Below are 20192 nucleotides of genomic sequence, written 5' to 3'. Positions count from 1 at the left end.
GTTCTCAATATATATATATATATAAAATGTATGTGTGTATATGTACACATATATACATAGAGGCAAAAACTTTTTCTATTTCTCAATATATATATATATATATATATATATATATATTATGTGTGTATATATGTACACACACATGTATAGATATATACACACACACACACACACACACACACATATATATATATATATATATATAAGATCACTAAAGTTCTTCTTGCTTTCCCAGACTCTATCCTTCTTTTTTTTTCCCGAGAAAACATCCTTTCATTAGTTATATAAAAACGCCCATAGGGCTATAAAAGATCCTCTCCTGCTCGTAAGAAAAACAAAGCAGAGAACAAAACAAGGCAGCCAGGGAGACTCTCCCTAGGTGCTGGAAAGTACAAGTATCAGTACAAAGAACTGAGGGGCTATATCATACAATAGGAGGGGGGAAAAGCCAAACAGGTGGCCTGTAGTGCCAACGGGGGTACCCCGCGTGTAGGGTATAGAAGGGGCCGCTGCGCCAAGTGGTGTGAAAAGCCTGGCGCCGCAAGATCGCCTCATCCGAGTCGCCCCGGATGCGGTCATACTGTCCTCGCAGGATGTGGATCAACTCCTGCCAAATCCCCCGAACAATCTCTGCTAGTGGCTCCAGTCTCCCCTCAAAGGCCCTGAAACACCGGGCTCTCCAGGTGAACCAGATGGTAAGGCTGCTGAGGAGCTCCCATCGTAGATCCCTCTCCTGTGTCCAGCTGGCGGACGAGAAATCCGGTGAAGGAACAAGGCGAGGCTGGCCCCTAATGAATCTGATGGCCTGGCTGTCCTGCTCCGTCTCATAGCCCATAGCAGGCCCTGACGAAGTTGACCAAGCAGCGGCTCCCCACGTATACATACCCTCTGGAGAGAGGGGGGCCAGAATGCACAGCATCCGCAGCCAAATCTACTGCGCCTGAGGGCAGTCTCATAGGCAATGTCTCTGTGTCTCCAGAGGGTGGCCGCATCGGACGCAGGCCACCGGAAGACCGCTGTAGACAAGCCAGGTGCCAACTGCTGAGCCCCTGTGGGCGACCAGTCCCACTGGAAAGTCGATATCCTGCGTGCTTGTCGACTAGCCCAGAGCCGAGTCCAAAAATCCTCCAGGAACTCCTGTGAGAGTCCCTCTAGTCGCCAGTGCCCCGATGCAGCTGGAGAGACCATCCTCCTCGCCGTCAAAATATGTCGCCCCAACCGAACAGTATACTGGAAAAAGGTGATCTCTGTGGCCTCAGGGGATGCATAAGGATCATGCCACTCGTACTCACCAGGGTCCCATTGGAGCCGGGCCAAGGGGCGCGCTGCATATGCCCATATGCGCCAATCAGGGAGCACATCTGCAGGGTCTGGGTCAATATGCCACTTCCGAGAAGCAGCGGCCACTACCCGTATCCTCTGAAAGATGCACTCTGCAACCGAAGGCGACTCCACCTCCACTCTCTGAAGTCTGCCCTCATCCTGGATCTCATAGTAGAGGCATCTGCCATCCTCAGTGCAAGCTCGGACAGCAATCAGGATCTCCAACTCTGTAAAGGCTCCCATCCACCGTGGGGCCACTAGCTCGAGAGGCGTGAACCACTCCTCTGTGAGTGCCTCCTGAATGTCATCCCTCATAATCAACCCCCCTCTGAAGTGACTCAGCCTCTCCACCTGGATCTCCTCTGGGAGGCTGCAGAAGGCCTGCCAATCTCCAAAACTACGTGCTGGGCCTGCCGCCAAGGGTCCCAGGGCTAGACGAGGCCGAGAACCCAGCATCTTTGTCTTCAGCAAACGCCATGGTAACCCTGCAGAGAAAAGCAGAGACCCTTGAAACACAGCTTCATTCCTAGTTCTCCATATAAACCATAAGAACCAGAATCTTATGTGATGAAGCAGATGCAGATGATCTGTAGCACCTGAAAGGTGCCAAAAGTGATGGTGAATCTGGTGAACCTGTAACCTGAAGCTTTTTTTATGAGCAGGAGAAGCTGATGGCACCATTCATTAACTGAGGGACAATACCAAAAGGCATGCTTGTAATGTTCTTTACCAGTAGAACATCTAGCACATCTGCCATTAGTGAAGCCTTTCTTAACCAAGATACAAGCCAGAGGAAGAACACCTGCTAAAAGCCTTCAGAGCAAATCCTGTGATTTGAGACCCAGCTGAGGAGACGACAAGTTTAGCACACCACCAAGGATTGTCTTTGTGCAACCTCCAAGTGTGATTACATTTGACCCCCATGAGAGGCCCCTGTCTGAGCATAAGATATAACTGATTGGTTTTAGCTGACCACCAATTAGAAGAAGAGTGTGGCAACTGGCAAGGCCCAATCCTTGAATCTGTCAGCACTGTTAACAGTCATGGGAAGAGGAAGATTAAAAACAGCTGCACAGACAGTGTGCCACGCAAGTCTGCACTGAGAGCCAAACCCATACCTCCTTTTCACTGCAAAAAAGGAAAAAAACTCTCCCTAGTCCAGCACCTGGGAGATGGAATTAATACCCTTTTTGTGTAAATATTTGCTTTTAGGGCCTAGTGTGAGAGCCGGGGGTTTTTCAAAGATAAATCATTCTCAGCAAGCAAGGAATTCCCTGTATACCTCATTCTACCAGACCACAAGCATAAACACCATATAGAAGAGTTGTCAAACATCTTATGAATGAAGGTGGCCCTTCCTTGCTGCTTAGGTTGACACATGCTATCCCAGCCAATCAAGGCAAAGGGTCTTTTAACATTACCACCCCAAAAGAACTGCAGTAGCAGAGAATTCAGCTTGTCCATATGACATTGCTTCCAGTCAAGTAAAGGCAAGAAGTACAAGAAATAAGGCATGAGGATGGACTGAATAATCCTCAATCTAACATGAAGGGGCCACTCATCTGCATGCAAGTAGTCCACTTTTTTCCTCACTCTGTTAAGAACCCAGTAGATAAGGTCTGAATTGGATACATCAACTCCTAAAGGGTAGCCCACATGCCTGAAAATTTCCCATGCCAGACCAATGAAGCAAAATCAAAAGCAGACAGGTCAATGAGAGCTGACTTACCCACATTAAGGTTCAGACCTGCAGCAGTAGAGTACATGTTCACATCTCTGAATATTGGCATTAGTAGCTTTTAAAAACATGAAAGTATCATCAGCAAAGCCAAGGCCAAGAACCTTTTTAATAGACAGTTGAAGACCAAGCAGTATACCATTATCAGCTAGTGATTCCAGCATGCAAAACGAAGGATGTGTGGCTACTGCAAACAGAAGGGGACTCAAGGGATAGCCCCACCTATTAATGAAAACTGCATCAGTGAGTCTTCCGTTAACATTAATGGCTTCAGCAGCCAGGATTTGTAAAACACCACAGAGATGGGACCAAAACCCATCTTAGCCAGCACAGCAGATATAAAATCCCATCTAACAGTGTCAAAAGCTTTTACAAAATCCAACTGCATCATGACCAGTTCTTGTCCAGAAGATTGTACATGCTCAATGCTCAGCTGTACAGTAAGGATATTATCAAAAATTGACCTTCCACCAATAAACCCAGACCGGCTTGAGTGTATATGCTTTCTGAGATGAGGGTTTAGCCTGATGGCCATGGCCTTGGCCAGAATTTTGTACATAATACCCAACCTGATTATTGGCCTCCAATGAGAGAGTGAAGAACAAAAAATTTCTTTAGGTATAAGTTTAATGATCCCCTACTTCAAATGTGGGTCCATGTATTGATCTGCCCAGCAAGAATTAATGAGAGAAGTGGTCATATATGACAGAGCATCCCAATAAGCAAGCATGAATTCCTTTGAAAGGCCATCAAGGCCTGGGGTACCCAATTTTTGCAAGGCATAATGAAGTTCATCTTTTGAGAAGGGTGATGCATATTTACAGGAGGAACTGTACTCAGAATATTAGTAGAGTGAGACACACATTCCTTTGCAACGTCCACCCCTGAGGTGATAGTAGGGCCATTCTCAGTAACTAGTTTAGCAATGGAGTCCATGTTCCTCTTAGACTGAAGTTTATTAAAGAACCCTTTGGAAGAGCAATGGAGTCCATGTTCCTCTTAGACTGAAGTTTATTAAAGAACCCTTTGGAAGAGCATGTGACATCTTTCAGTTCCAATCTTCTGGACAAGAACTGGGCTTTAGCAGCAGATTCAGCATCTGCATTAGTCAACACTTGCAACTGAACAGCTAGTGAGGACTCTCAAGAGCAGTGAGCTGTCTAGCAATACCCAAAGACCTCAAATCAGCAACCACTTTCTGAGCATGAAGAATATGACTTCTTTTCCTGTAGGCATAGTGTTTACCACAAGACCTGACACATTTCTGCATGCACTGAACAAAGGCAAGCCACATGTCCAAGGGCTGAGAAAAATAAGACTGTACACACTCACAGCAACTCAGAACATGTGCTTTAAACAAAGAAGAGGTAATGAGCATATTGTTGATCATAAGAGGCGTTTTAGCATACAAACCCTGCATTGAGATAGACCAGCTGCATTGTGAAAGCCAAGGGTGATTATAAACAACAGAAGGGGAGAGGTAAGACTTGACTAAGGTGAGAGTACCAGAGTACTCCCCCTGAGAGCCCCCATACATCAGACAGTATTGACTACTGTGAAGAGGTTTTCACACACGTGAAATCTTGCAAGATTGGTGCTCCTCCTGACAAATCCGGCCAGTGGAGATGCGGATTTTGCATTGGATCTGCTCGTTTGTGTGCGCTTGTGTGTGTCGATCTGCAGAGCTCGCAATATCGTCGTCATTTGCTTGTGTGTGCCTTGCCCAATTTCTGCTCGCTTGGTTTTGCACCTGGTTTTCTGCAACTCGCTTTTGTTTGCAAAAATAAGGCTTTAAAGCCTTTTGTTAAAATTAAAGGTCAATGAATTTCAAAGATGGTAAATGCCTTGTTTTGGGGCTTTAATGCTACTATTTCTGTAGTGCCTTCCCTTCAAAGCATTTAATCCATAGTATAGGGCTTTTATGTCAAGCCTCCCCTTTTGAAAATAAAGCCTTCTATTTGAAAAACAGTCTTCTTCTTCAAATCAGTGCAAGGTCCTCAACTCTTGCTTCTCTCATCCAAAATTGTCCAAGGAAAATATGTCAGGGACAGATTTCAGCAAAACAGTGGAAATTTTCAGAGTTAGTTGAAGGAATTACAACTCCAAAATTTTCCTTCTCTCGAAATTTCCAGGAAAGTAGTGAAGAATATATATTCCTCCTCCACAATTTGCAGCTTCTTGTGTTATATTAGCTACTTGAAACATTTCAACGATAGGAGGGAGAAAGTTTGCCACCAAAAACGAATTGTGGTTCCCATGTACAATCAACAAAAAACAGATGTACAGTTTGCTTCAGACACTGCAAAAAGATATCCCGAAATGCTGAAGGCTGCAGCCTCGATCTTCTTTTATAGTGCCTGCACGAACTCCTCAGTTGTTACATCAGTTCGATACACAGGAGAAAAAAAACAACTTTCTCAAGTTCTCAACAGCTCTTTTCAAATCAGGATCCCATACCATCCCTTCTGCCCAGTCATGAAAGTCCTTATCTTCAGACATTATGCACACCTTCACTGACTTCACTGACATATGCAAATAGCGCCTGTTATACTCCAGAACTTTACGGCGCCATGGAAGATGACCATCTGCAACAATAAACATTAGTACAAACATCAGACTTTCAAGATCTGTAAAGACATTGCTTCTGTTCTTCCGAGATGGACATGAATGGATAAAAATAGTGGAGAGACAGATATCAGGTTTCCTACCATCCCCAGGAATTCCTGAAACCGATGTGTCGATAGCATGGTCAGCACACAGCTCTTTCACTTTGCAACAGAGGTACCATATTGCAAGCTGCACAAATTTCTCATTATGTTCTCTTCTGCTAGTTCTCAACTCAATGGCTTTTATAGTCTTCCAGCCATTCTTTACTGCACCTTCATTGCACTGAACCCTCCCTCTCTCAGCCAAGGTCTCCCACGCAGGTTTCTCCAGCACCCTTAGTACACTCTCTATCATGGAATCAACACTTCTCACTGGATCACCAAAATAAATGTGCATCTCCTTCTCTGATAAAGTTCTAATCCAGGCATAAGATTTCATTATCACGTCACCAACTGAACGTGCTGAATTAACAGAAGTTGATGCAGAAAACTCTTTTCGCATCTGAGCTAACATGATTCACGTTCAAAATCTGAAGACAAATAAAGCATGATGTAATATTTAAAGCTATAACTAACAGAGAATTTTAATCTCTCTCTCTCACACACACGTACCTTCTTCCCTCCTACAATCTCAAAAGGCGCCTTGCCTGTGGAGGTATGTACAGTGTTGTTATATGCAAACTCCACCAAAGGAAGATACTTTTCCCATTGTTGCTTGTGCTCTGACACATAACACTTGAGAAGATCCAACACTGTAGAGTTAGCCTCTTCTGACTGACCATCTGTCTGAGGATGAAATGACGATGAAAACTTGAGAGTTGTACCCATGTTGTCAAACAACCCTCTCCAGAACAAACTCGTCATCCGTGGATCACGGTCACTAATGACGTAGGCAAGCCATGATACTTGAAGATATTCGCCATGAACAACTTCACCATATGATCCACTTTGATCGTCTTACGCTCGGGAATGAAATGAGCCTGCTTACTGAACCTGCATATGATAGTCCAGATGCCATCATTTCCCGTTTGTGTCCGTGGAAGATCAAATATAAAATCCATGGCAACGCTCTCCCAAGGTCTATCTGGAATAGGTAAAGGCTGTAATAACCCTGGTGTCTTCTGACGATCAAACTTTACCTTCTGACATACGATGCATTGCCTCACAAAGGCATCAACATCTCTTCTCAAGGTTGGCCAATAAAAGAAAGTCTCCACTGCTTTGACCGTGGAGTCAATACCTCTATGACCTGCATACGGTGGAGCATGACTTTCAATCATAACCTTGAGTCGCAATGGCCTGGTAACACACAGTCTGCCATGCATCAATAAAAACCCATCTCTGAGAGTATAGTGCTCATGCCGCTGACCCTCAGACATCTGATCATACAACCTTTCAAAGTCCTCATCATGGGCATACTGCTCTTTCATTTCATCAAGCTCATGATGATAAGCAAGTGAAACTCCAAAGACCTGTGGCTTGCGTGACAAAGCATCTGCCACAACATTCTTTTTGCCTTCCACATGCACAATCTGGAAGTGAAACATTGACAAAAAGTTTGCCCAACGCATATGCTTCTCTGAAAGCTTAGTTTGTGTGAGGAAATAACGCAAGGTTTGACGATCTGTCTGTACAGTAAAATCAGCCCCAAGCAAGTAGTGTTTCCATGTAGAAAGAGCGTGAATTACAGCCAACATCTCTTTCTCATAAACCTGTAAATGCTTCTCAACATCTTGCAATATTCTACTCTCATAGGCTATCACATGTCCCTCTTGCATGAGAACTGCACCAATGCTACTTCCACATGCATCACACTGGACAACAAAAGCCTTTCGGAGGTCCGGTAGCACCAATACTGGATCCGAAGTAAGCTTTTCTTTGAGCTTTTTGAATGCTGTAATTTTCCGATCAGTCCATCTAAACGGAGTTGCCTTCTTTGTCAAGGCATGAAGAGGTGAAGCAATTTCAGCAAAGTGCCGTATGTACCGCCTCTAATAGGAACACAATCCTAGAAAACTGCGTACATCATGCATGGTCCTCAAAGCTGGCCAATTAAGTATTGCTTCCACCTTTGCTGGATCCATACGGACTCCATGCGCGGACACAATATGCCCCAAGAAATGTATCTCCTGCAAGAAAAACTCACTCTTCTTGCCATTAACAACCAGCCTATGGTTTCTGAGTTCTGCAAACACAATGGCCAAATGCCTTCTATGCTCTTCCTCAGTTCGTGAATGCACAATCATATCATCAAAGAATGTGCCCACAAACTCTCTATGAGGCCTGAAAATCCTGTCCATCATTCTGTTAAATGTGGCAGACGCATTTGTCAAACCAAAGGGCATAACCAAGAACTCATACAATCCAAACGTGGTTCGGAATGCTGTCTTATGCACATCCTCGGGTCTAATGCGTATCTGATGATACCCGCTTTTCAAGTCAATACGACTAAAAACTGTGGAGCCCTGTAAGCGGTCCAAAATATCATCGATCCTCGGTATGGGGAATCGATTCTTGATGGTATTCTTGTTCAACGCTCTGTAATCAATACACATGCGCCAAGAACCATCCTTCTTCTGCACTAAGAGCACAGGTGAGCAAAAGGGTGATGAGCTAGGCTGTATCAACCCTTTATTCAAAAGCTCCTGCACCTGACTCATAATCTCTTCCTGTTGGGCTGCACTAACACGGTACGGCGGTCTATTCGGTGGAGTACTACCAGGGATTAGATCAATGGCATGATCTTCTGGCCTCTCAGGAGGAAGTTCTCCTGGCAATGACTCAGAAAAACAATCTTGAAACCCACATAAGAAATCAGTCCTGTCCTTATCTAACATAGACAAATTAGACTTAGACTCATCATCCTGTGCATCCTTTACATAAATCAAGTACGCGGAAAGATGCTTTTTCATTACTGATGAAATCGCCGAAGCGGATACAATAGGAACAGATTCCCCTTTGAGTTTTACATCCAATACATGTTCTTTCCCTCTATGAGTCAGAGTGATTTTCCTATTGTAAGTATCCACCACTGCATGTACTCTGTGGCACCATGGCATCCCCAACAAAACATCACAACCATCAAGTGGCATGATAAAGAACTCTTCGCACCCTGCAAATGAAGCCGAAGCTTCCCAATGATAGGAGTAACGGGTTCTGCATACCCTGGACAAGCCATATTAGCCTCATGTAACGGCCCCATCTCCTCTGCGCGAATCCCCAATCGGCCAGCCAAATCTGGTGAAATGAAGTTGGCTCTAGCACCTGTGTCAAAGAAGATCAAAGCATTCTGATCTCTCACTTTGCCCCATGCCCTGCACAACTCTGTTGCTTCACCACCTGGCTGTTCCCCCACAAGATCAGGAACTAAGCCTGCAGAAGGTTTTGGTTTCTTTGACTTGGGCTCTCCTTTATTGTCAAAGTCCTTTTGGGACTTTCTTTTGGGACAATTAAATGACATATGTCCCTCTTCAGTACAGTAAAAACACTTATGAGCATCTCTCAAAGCATGTCTTTCCTCAAAAGTCCTCTTGGGCATTGGCAACTTCTTATACTTCGTCTCTGAAGACCCTTTAGCATCACGAGAAGCATGCCCAGATTTTTCAGCTTTCTTGCTCAAGTTCTTACTGCCTTTAAACCCAGATGAACCACCAATGAGTAACGCATTAGCTGTCATAGCATTTTCAATCATCTGTGACATGTTCGTTACTCTTGTCTTGATACAATAATCTCGTACCTCCTTGGGCAGCCCACAACAATACTTCTCTACCTGCTCAGATAATGGCACCGCATGATAAGAAGTCACTGGGAGTAAAGCTTCCCAAAACTTCTTGTTATAATCCTCCAAATTCTCACACTTTGAAGCATCCAATTTGTGCCATGCGGTCATAACATCCACCTCAAATGTAGATTTGAGCCATACGGAAGAGAAAACCTGTTTGAATTGTACCCATGTAGTGGGTGCTATGCCCTGTAAAAGAAGAGTAGACCACCACTGCAAAGCATTGCCCTTGAGAAAAGTGGCAGCTTTCCTCACCTTAGAGGACTCTGTGTAATTCCCACCAGAAAAAGCAGCATCAAACTGCTGTAAAAAGGTAAGTGCTTTCAATTTATCTTTGGCCCCACTGAATGTATCAAACTTCACTGCAGCTCCCCCTTGTAATCCTTCGCCTTTCCCATAGGCGTTAGATTGTCATATGGAAGCGGCTTCGCAAGATTGCTGCCCCCAACATTCATGCCCATCATTGGGTCAACATTTCCCATTCCCACACCAGGCATACCATACATTCCAGCCATGTTTCCAAACATTCCATTATGCATACCTGGCTGCATACCACCAAACATATTGCCTTGCATTCCAGGTTGCATGCCCCCAAACATATTTCCTTGCATACCACCATACATATTCCCCTACATACCAGGCTGAAAATTAGCTCCAAAAGGCCCATGCATACCCATGCCTCCCTGAGGATAACCCCCAGTCATAGATTGGAACACCGAGCCACCACCAAAATAACCTGGATGCATATTCTGCTGAGGAATAGGTGGCTGTCCATAGAAGGAACTCTGAGAGTTTGCACCATAAGCATGCTGCATGTTCGGAAACTGGCCAAAAGATGGTTCCTGTGGGATGGCACCACTATGACCCTGTGGAAGATTCTTAGATCGAACCTTCTTCTTCTTTTTCTCGGGCTCTGTGCGAGATCTCATAAATTCAGCAAATCTCTCACTCTGTGTGAGCTGCATAAATACATCCATAACACTAGCCAAACGATCTTTGAACTGAGCATCATCATCCTCTTTACCATGTACATCCTCTGGCTGTGTTACATCCTCATAAGGCTCAGCATCTGCAGCCTGTTCTCCTACATGAATATCCTCAGATACATCTCTCTCAGGAGAAGTCTCTTGCTCTTCCTCTTCATGATAGAAGTACTCATCCTCTGTATCAGACATGTTTGCTGAATTTTCAGCGATGGCTTTCTTCAAAGCAACCACGAGCTCACCCCCTTCAGAAAGTTGATGATTGGTCCCGGCAACGGAACCTTGAAACCGGCCTCTGATAGAAACCAGAGTGCGGTAGACTAGCAGTCACCCGTCCACTTGTAGTCTAGATATGAAAACAGAAAAGATTAGGGCTAGAGTGCCCAAATCTGAAAACAAAGCGACACCTGTTGGCCCCAAAGCTTAGCGCCCCTTGCGGTATTTCTTTATTCAATTCCAAAAGTATGAAAGGCTGAGTACAACAAAATCAGCCAAGAGATTACACCTGTATGTCCAATCTGACGGCCCACAATACCTCTTAACACAAAGGATCCACGTACACAGATCTGTGTCTTAAAGCAACACACTGTGCCTCCCTCTGATCAGCCAAGGCCACTAAGCAGGGCAGCCATGAGCATACATCTAGCATAACTCAAGCACATGATTCAACATCTCAACTCATACATACATGTACTGTTCAACCTCTGTCTGCACCCTTGTCAATCTGCCATACCCCTCCTCTCACAAGGGGCCAGATAACTCAAATCTGCAAAACAGACATAAAGCAGTAGAAAGAGAGATAGTTGAACAGATGCGGAGCTTACCAAAATCAGCCCGTGAATCTGCACTGGAGGAAGCAACGGTACCAATCTGTACTTGCAGGCACTTGTTTCCACAACCCTGCTTCACACGTGTGTATGTACTTGTCTGTACCCTCCTTCTTGTGTCCACCTCAGTGCTGTACCTGTCTGTACAGTCCTGAAAAACAGCCCTGTACCAGTCTGTACTGCCTCGAGATACGTGCCAGAAGCTGTCCTTGCATACGCCGCCTGCAGCCAGCACCTGTACACGCCTGTACCTGCGCAGCCAGCCTGTACCAGATCTGTCCAGCGCCTGTTTCTGTCCTGTCCATACAGCTGTCCGTACAGCTGTACCTGCAAACAGAATCTGCAGCAGCCTGTCCAGAACCTGTGCGCAGCCAGCAACCAAAGCGTGTACCTGCAGCAGCCTGTCCGTACTGAACTGTACAGCTGGTTTGCACAGGGAAAACAGCAGCAGCACGCCTTCTTTCAGTCGACTCCTTCTCCTGCTTTTCCACGCATGAGAACTAGCATGTATGCCGCACGTTTCTCCAAAAGCTAGTTTCCAGATTTCAGTTTGGTTGAATTTGGACCTAGTTTGGTTCCTTTTTGATTTGGTTTGATTCCTTTTTTATTTGGTTTGGTTCAAGAGAGAGGAGAGATAAAAATATCACAATTTTTGAAGATTTAAAACTCAATTGTACATGTGAAGTAGGCGCCTTATTAAGGGGCTCCCCTTCCTTACATATGTGTCAAAATGGAATCATTATACCCAAAATATCTCATATTTTTAGTAATACTCATAGTCTTTTACTAATAAATCTTGTACATAGTCAGTGGACATTTACTCATTTTTGGGTATCTTCTTTTACAAATTGGATTTATCTCCTCCCCACACATGGATTGATCCTATTGGTCCACAAGAGCCTTAATTGAACCATAATCCAAAAATTTCTGAAAATCTAGACCTATACCCATTTCCAATTAATTCCAATTGTACATTGGAAAGTTCTTTTTGAATTTCTGTTTCAGGAAAACTTATTTTAATAATATGAGAAATTTTTCTATCTAAAAATATTCAAAATCTGAATATTCTCTCTCTAGAATATTTTCTCTCTCTATGTCAAAACACGCAGAGACAAGATTTTTTATATTTCTGAAGAGGGGATTGATTACAGGGAAAGATGCTGGACATCTTGAGAGGCTGGGGAGGAATCTTACATGGGGACATTTTAATCATCCATTGCTCTGCCTCTCACTCATTGTTTTCTATTTGGGTTCGTGCTAGTACTTAACTTACACCTTTTAAATTTCATGTAACTCATGACTGAAATCTTTGAACAAGCTTTATAGAGATATGTGAATGGGTCTTTAATGTCTTGTTTGAATGGCCTTTGTACAGCTAAGGGTTTTAAGACACCAATAAACATATCTTCAATGTGGTCATAGAAAAGACCTGAGATACTCTTTAATATATTGACTACTTGTTGTAACGAACGCCCATCAAATTTACCACATAATTACCAAAAAAAAAAAACTTGTCAGATTTTGAAGAGCTTCATACCCATCTTCTGTCTCTTTGCTATTCCATCATCATCTAGAAGCAACAAAAAGAGCTATTAGTAACTATAACAATTTTTAAAATAGAACACTTCTCTTGTTTTCTAAATGATATATATTTGCAGTTACCAAGACAATCTTACAAGATTAAAGGCACAATATAAATGTTTTAGAGGATCTACTTGATAGACTAGGAATCTTAATATCGCTTTCATGGGTGTATCCACCTTGCATAAGGTGGAAAAGGAGAGACCCCTAAAGGTTTGCAGCAAAACACTTCTTCGATTGGACTTTAGAAAAGCAGCAATGTATGATTTATGACTGTAGACATGGTACAAAGGATGTTTTCTACTTTGCATCGAGATGCTTCGTTGGACAAACAATGGTACACTTTCAAAGGGATGACATGAGATTGTGCCGAACGATCTTTTGCCATAACATTCAAAACAAATGGACATACACATATAGCTGAAAGAAGAGATGGTTTGATGCAAAATGCCAAGAGGCGTGAATTTTCGGATGAGCCTTGATGCACACTCGCACAAAGCCACATACAACAAATATGCTCTTGTTTACAAGACACTTATCCGTTGAAAATGGAGGGGGGAAGTGAATTCCGGGACCATCTATGTCAAAGAAAAGGCTTGAGATTGTGGAAAGTTTTGAAAAAACATCAAGAAGGGTGCTCGAATGTTTTGGGCAACCTTACTCTTATGGACATGTATGAAAATGTATGAACATTGCAAGAAGCTTTACTCCCCATCAAGTACATAGTCAATGTCTTGTTACTCTCATAGTCCGCTCCTATTCACCATTGAAGACATCAAAGAAGGCCGGAGACGCTTAAATGAATGGAAGAGAAAACACACAATTGGATTTGTTAAATGTTCAATCTTGCTCTTTAACATGGTATGCCACATGATTGGACTACCGATTAGATCGAGCCTCTACATAAGGGAGGAGATACGAACAACAAAATTGAGGATAAGGTTACTTTTGTACACGAGCATTCTAAGACTGAGAAATTAAATAGAGCTTCCGTGAAGTATTTCTTCTCCTCTTCTTTCTCTCTTTTATGCATGCTCTCGAGTAGTTGTGTGTGTGATAGTTGTTAAAAGAAATGCATTGTGCGGGTGAGTGTTGGAACATGTAACATGCGGAAGCTTTGGAGAAGATCAGTAACTTCAATGCTCAGAAATCAGCACTCTTTTCGCGACGGAATTAACGCACAAACTGAATGAAGATGTGCAGAAAATAGAGAGAGAGGGAGAGATGGAGAGGACACCGTATTGGGTCCCAAATACCCTCTGTAGGGCCCCTACCATGGATGGTGTATTTGCTTTATTAGAATGATGTAAATCTAAAAAGAAAATACAGAAATCTTGACCTTTCTTGGCTGAGAAAACTCTGCCCTTGACCTATAGTCCTTCACCCCTTTGCTTTAGCAACTCCTTGGCTTGTCTAGCCCTTGTTTGCCTTGACTCTTGGTGAAAAATGAGATGAAACAATGGGATTGTGGGCTCCCTATTTATACTACTCCATAAATAGCAATCGGCCAGCTTAAGTCCAGGCGGCCAGCAATAATCCTGTCCCACGACTGAATATTAGCATTAAATGCTAGAAAAAACCTATTAAAAGCTGAGCTTCTTTCCCTTGTTGGCTGGGCATCACGCACCTGCTTTAAGCCAGGTTTGGGCACTGTTTCTAGGCTGTTTGGGGACTGGGCAGCCTGTATGGGCTGTCCCATACTTGCCCTTACAGCCATAATTAGGCTGTACAGCCTGTAGGCTTTCCCTACCTGTCCTTAGGGCTGTCCTATAGCCCCTCCATGGTTGGTGGGTTCAGCCAGGGCCTTCCTAGCCCTCATGGGGGTGGTTTCACACCATCCCCATGCCCACACGAAGACTTGAGGTAGCCCTATGGGCTGGCCCCTTGTTCTAAAAGCAAACCCTAACTAACTACACAGTGATCTGGCATCCGGTACCATACCAGATACACAGAATCACTGACATCATTCCAGAGGGAGACTCACAGCGGACTCGCATTATTTCATGTGCAAGACAGTGCACACCTGACTTTGGACTTCTGTGCAGGACAATGCACACCTGACCTCGGACGACTGAGATGGATCCCTGGCTGACTCATCCCGGATTGGGCTTACATGGGACGAGTTCACGATCCCAGGTCCTGCACCTTCTGAAAAGATATGTCTACGTGGCATCCAAGTGCGGGATGCACATGACATCCCCTTCTGCTTAACTTGACGGAAGCTGCATAGCCTCCAAATAATCGGTCAATAACGCCGGATAGTCTTCCAAAAACTCTTTGTCGAGCCATACCGCTTCATGGGTCCCTCGGTCCTGAAACTTCGTGAGGAACTGTCTTGGTCTTCGGCCTGAGCCATGCTTGAAACAGTGCAGAAGGATCTGTTCTGGAACCATAACTTCTACTGCATCAACAATATCTGGTTCCACTTCGTCTTTGACTTCTGAAGGGATAGGACCTGCATATGGCTTTAACCAACTGACGCGAAACACATCGTGCATAGTCCAACTCGGAGGTAGCTTTAACTGCATAGACACCTCATTAATCTTTTTCCTGATGGGAAAAGGTCCGAAGCTCCTGAAAGACAACTTTGGGCATCGCTTGCCCACCTGTTTCAACCTTTGCTTCATAATCCGAAGATAAACCCAATCCCCTTCCGAAAATTTCATATCCCTTCGGTCTTTATTGGCCTGTCGAGTGTAGGCCTCTTGCGCTTTAGCCAACCTGTCTTTAACTGACTCTAAAATCTCCTTATAAGACTCCGTCACTTTGTTCGCTTCAGGTACTGAAGACGAGGTCCTGGTCAACAATGACTGGAAAGGTCTTCCAAATGCTGTCTCATTTGGAGTCCTGCCAATAGCTGAAGAAAAAGAATCATTCAAAACAGCTTGAACTAAAGACAAATATGATTCCCACTTACCTTGCTGATCGTGGACATAGCACTTCAGCACATTGGCCAACTGGTTGTATATCTCTGTCTGGCCATCCGTCTGTGGGTGGAATGCACTCGAAAAATTCAATTTAGTACCAAAGTTATCAAACAATGCCCTCCATGACTGGTAAACTTGGCATCTCGGTCTGACACTATGGTCTTAGGAATCCCGCCAATCGGGTACCAATGCCGAATGAACAATTGGGCAACATCCTCGGCGGTCACATTGGCACTGCAAGGAATAAGCATAACAAATTTGCTAAATCTATCACAACAATAGTTAAGCACTGTGTATTACGCTTACTCAGACTCGGAGGCAGATTCGTGTGACAAAGTCTATCGAAATATCTTGGAAAGGACTCTCAAGAATTGGCAAAGTCTATCGAAATATCTTGGAAAGGAGCCTCAAGAATTGGCAAGGGTTGTAACAACCCTATCTTCTTTCCACGAGGAGCTTTCACCTTTTGACAAATATCACAGCGTTGTACATATATAAACACATCTCACCTCATCTTTGGCCAATAATATTGCCGTTCCAATTTCTCCAGAGTCGAATTCATGCTCCTATGACCACCTGTAATGGCGTCATGGGCATCATGGAGAAGAGCCGCCCTGAACAACTTCCTGACACAGAGTCGGCCTTTGTAGAAAGCCAACCATCGCGTATCAGAAAGTGGCATGGTCCTGTGGCATCCAATGCCTGTTCCCACTGTGTACCGAATTCCTCGGAATCCACGTACATGTGCTTCATGTCATCTAATCCTATACCAACAAGATCGAGTCTAGTGGTTTGAATCGTAGTCACTTGTCCCTTCCTGCTCAAAGCATCGGCCACTGGATTGGCCTTTCCTGGAAGGTACTCAATCATACCACCGAATTGCTAGAATATCTAACTCTAGCGGCGTTGTCGATCACTCCACTGTGCACTTGGCATTGTCTGAATCCAGCGTAATGCCTGATGGTTAGTGCGAACCTCAAAGTCACGGCCATACAGACAATGTTTCCAATGTTTCAAGGCCTATATAACTGCTAGGAGTTCACGATCATAGACTGAGTAGTTTTTCTCTGCGGGCAGTAACTTATGAGACATGTAAGCTACTGGATAACCATTCTGTTGCAATACACCTCCAATTGCGATGTTACTCACATCGGTGATCACCTGAAATGGCTCGCTCCACGAGGCAAGTGCTAAACAAGCCGCTTCTGATAAAGCCACCTTGAGGTTCTTGAATGCCTCCAACGCTCGTGAAGTCATTCGAATCTTTTGCCTTCTTGTCTTCACACCCTTTAGCAAATCGGTGAGATCCGTCGAGAGATCAGAAAACTTGTCTATGTGGGTGGAGTATGCCTGGCATATATCCACAAAGGATCTGATGTCATAGGCTGTCTGAGGTACTTACCGGTTGACAATCTCGGCCACTTTAGCCGGATCAGGTCGAATGCCTTCGGCACTAATTATGTATCCCAAGTACTGCACCTCGAACAGATAAAATTCTGACTTCTTCTCATTGACGTAGAGCTCGTTGCTTTCCAACAACTTAAGAACTTTCTCCACATCAATGTCATGCTGCTCAACCGTAGCTGAAAATACCAGTATGTCGTCCAGAAATATGAACACACACTTTCCAATCAAATCCCGGAAAACACGCATCATCATACGGTTAAATGTAGCTAGGGCTTTCGTCAAGCCAAATGGCATGACCACAAATGCATAGTGGGCCCGTTCCGTACGAAAGGCTGTCTTGGGGATGTCCCCCTCCACAATCCGCACCTGGTGGTACCCACTCTTTAAATCAAGTTTCAAGAACACCTTTGCTCCATTCAGCCTCTCAAGAATATAATCTATTCAAGGCATCGGGAATCTGTTCTTGATAGTTAGCTTGTTGAGTCCACGATAATCGACACACAAACGGGAAGACCCATCTTTCTTCTTGACAAATAAGATCGATGCTGCAAATGGTGACATGCTAGGGCGGATGAAGCTAGATTACAACAATTCTTGGAGTTGGCAGTCCAACTCCGATTCCATTGCCTTGGCAAGGCGATAAGGAAACTTGCTCGGGGGTTCCGAGCCTGGGAGGAGGTCAATCTTGTGGTCCTCCGGTCTGGACAGAGGGAGCTGGGGAGGGAGGCTGTCCCCAAGAAAAATCTTCTGGAACTTTTCATAGAGAGCCGAGTACTTCTCGAAAGCACTGGCCACCGTCTAGGCTATCTGGGTGTATATCATCGCACACTGTGCGCCTTTCCTGACTGCTCGCTTAGCCTACAAGTGACTTATGAGCGGAAAGTTCGGAATTCCTAGCTCACACTTAATGGTCACTGGGGCGTTCGACACATTCCGATTGATCTGGAACGTGTGCTTGTCCCGCTTGACATCTGGAAGAAACTTGTGAAACCACTGAATACCCAAAATTATGTCTCCTCCTACAAGAGGGGCAACCATAAAATCACGCACAAATTCTATGCCCTGAATAACTAACTTAGCACCTAGAGCTTCATACTTGACGCTCGTTGTCATGCCTATGCTAAAACCCTCAACCTGTTTGTCCACCGAAGTCAGGTCGAAACGGGCACGCCTAGCGGCCTGTTCCGTGACCACATCCTCCGTGCTGCCGCTGTCAAACAAGACAACGACTCTCTGGCCACCTATGTAGCCAAAGGACTTGAGCAATTCGTTGCGCTCATACTCCTAGTCATGGGCGCCCTTCTGCTTATCTTCGAGCTCCCGACTAATAATTGCTCCAACTGAAGCACCGGGGTTTGAAGAACTAGGGGTAGCCACTGGGGTCTGTGTGGAAGCTGAGCTCACCACGGATGCTGTGGTGGCAGCGGCGGCGGGCTTTGGAGGCTTCTTAGGACAATCCCGAGAAGTATGTCCTTTTGTATAACAAAAGAAACATCTACCCTCCTTCTTGTACTGAGAAAGCTCCTTAGCACTCAACTTACCACCTGTCTTGCCTGCCTCCGCTTTCTGGTCTGGAGTAAGCTTAGACGCATTGCTCAAGTTCTTGGAGCCAGAGACTCCCGGGCTCTGTCCTGGGGAAGACCCCGTCTGGTTCTGGCCTTTGCCCCCCGAGCAGTAGCTCTGGGAGAAGCCGGCTGGGAAGTCTTGGGCTTGCCACCATTATGTTTCACTTCTGCACTCTGCGCAAGCGAGAGTGCATCTTCAAAGGTGGCTGGCCTAAACATACGCACCTCCCATTAGATTTGCGTGTCAAGGCCATACAAAAACTGCCCTTTCTTGTCCGAATCAAATAAGCCTAATTGCAAACATAAGGTCGAAATTCTATTGGCAAACTGAAGGACTGGTTGCGCGTTCTGACGCGCTCCCCTGAACTCATCTTCGAGTCGCTCAAGGTAGTGGGGCGGTAGAAACCGTTGCTTAAGGTCGCGGACAAACTCGTCCCACGCATAAGCTGCCATACCTAATCTGGTGTGGGCATGAGCCCACCGAGTCCACCAAGGAATGGCCTCACCTTCCAAGTACCAACTGGCTAAGATCACTCTGTCAGTATCTGTCTTTCTAACTGCGGCAAAGTAAGCTTCAAACTGATGTAACCATGAATAGAGAGTTGTGGGATGGAGTTTACCATTATACTTACTGAAGTTCATTTTCTCGGAAAAATGATTCGAGAGCGCCGCCGGTGTCAATCTAGCGTCCAAAGCTACTAGGTAACGCTCGTGCTCCACGCGTCGCATGGCTTCGTCTTCACGATGTCGGATCTCCAATGCACGCATCTGCAACTCAAGCAAAGAGCTCGGCTGCGATCGTGACCCCGCGAGAGGGTCCCTGTGTCGAGGATTTGGAATCTGGGATACGGAAGGAGAGGAAGGAGGAGATGGAAAACGCGACGCTGGAGAACGGGTACGCTCTTCCAGAGCCAAGATCTGCGCCTTCTGCTCGTCCAACTTGGTTGTCTGGTCTGCGATTGCTCACATCATCTGCTAGAACATATCTGTAACACTCAAGCCTGGTGCCCTAGCTGGGCTGCCTGGTGCACTCTGGCCCCATGGTTCTTGGTCTCTCTCGTCGTCGAAGCTCGCCATAGCAGGAAAGCACACTTCCTTTCCGGAACGCAATCGAGGCTTCCGGAGGCTGAAAACCAACCATCCTTCAAGGGACAGGAGTCACTCCGAAAGGGGTAGTCCACTGGCGTCTGAAAACCAACCACACGAGCGAGAAAAAAATCTGGTTTCTTTGCTGAATCTTTGCACTTGAAGTAGGCTCTGATACCACTGTAACATGCGGAAGCTTCGGAGAAGATCAATAACTTCAATGCTCAGAAATCAGCACTCTTTTTGCGACGGAATTAACGCACAAACTGAATGAAGATGTGCAGAAAATAGAGAGAGAGAGAGGGAGAGATGGAGAGTACACAGTATTGGGTCCCGAATACCCTCTGTAGGGCCCCTACCACGGATGG

At 45.0% G+C, this 20192-nt stretch overlaps 1 protein-coding gene across 8 annotated transcripts in view; it reads right to left on the bottom strand.

Annotated features, from left to right (window-relative positions):
* Positions 1-253: 253 nt before the first annotated feature.
* LOC147618254 (uncharacterized) overlaps positions 254-20192 on the bottom strand; it is a 44189-nt gene continuing 24250 nt past the window's right edge. For 2 of the 8 annotated variants that reach the window (XM_086774693.1, XM_086774694.1), the window contains exons 2-3: positions 5770-6197; positions 1955-5646 (exon numbers count right to left, since the gene is read on the bottom strand). In XM_086774693.1, coding sequence (XP_086630819.1) covers positions 5444-5646; positions 5770-6181 — 615 coding nt within the window. In that variant the 5' untranslated portion in view covers positions 6182-6197 and the 3' untranslated portion in view covers positions 1955-5443. Of the gene's footprint in view, positions 5647-5769; positions 6198-12687; positions 12829-20192 lie in introns of those variants that run through there. The other 6 variants (XM_086774696.1, XM_086774691.1, XM_086774697.1 and 3 more) reach the window with 6 other exon arrangements.

Source organism: Cibotium barometz, chromosome 35, assembly GCF_041138505.1.
Source record: "Cibotium barometz isolate CiBa-2024 chromosome 35, ASM4113850v1, whole genome shotgun sequence".
In the NCBI taxonomy this organism is placed as follows: domain Eukaryota; kingdom Viridiplantae; phylum Streptophyta; class Polypodiopsida; order Cyatheales; family Cibotiaceae; genus Cibotium; species Cibotium barometz.
This window is presented reverse-complemented; position numbering and strand designations above follow the sequence as displayed.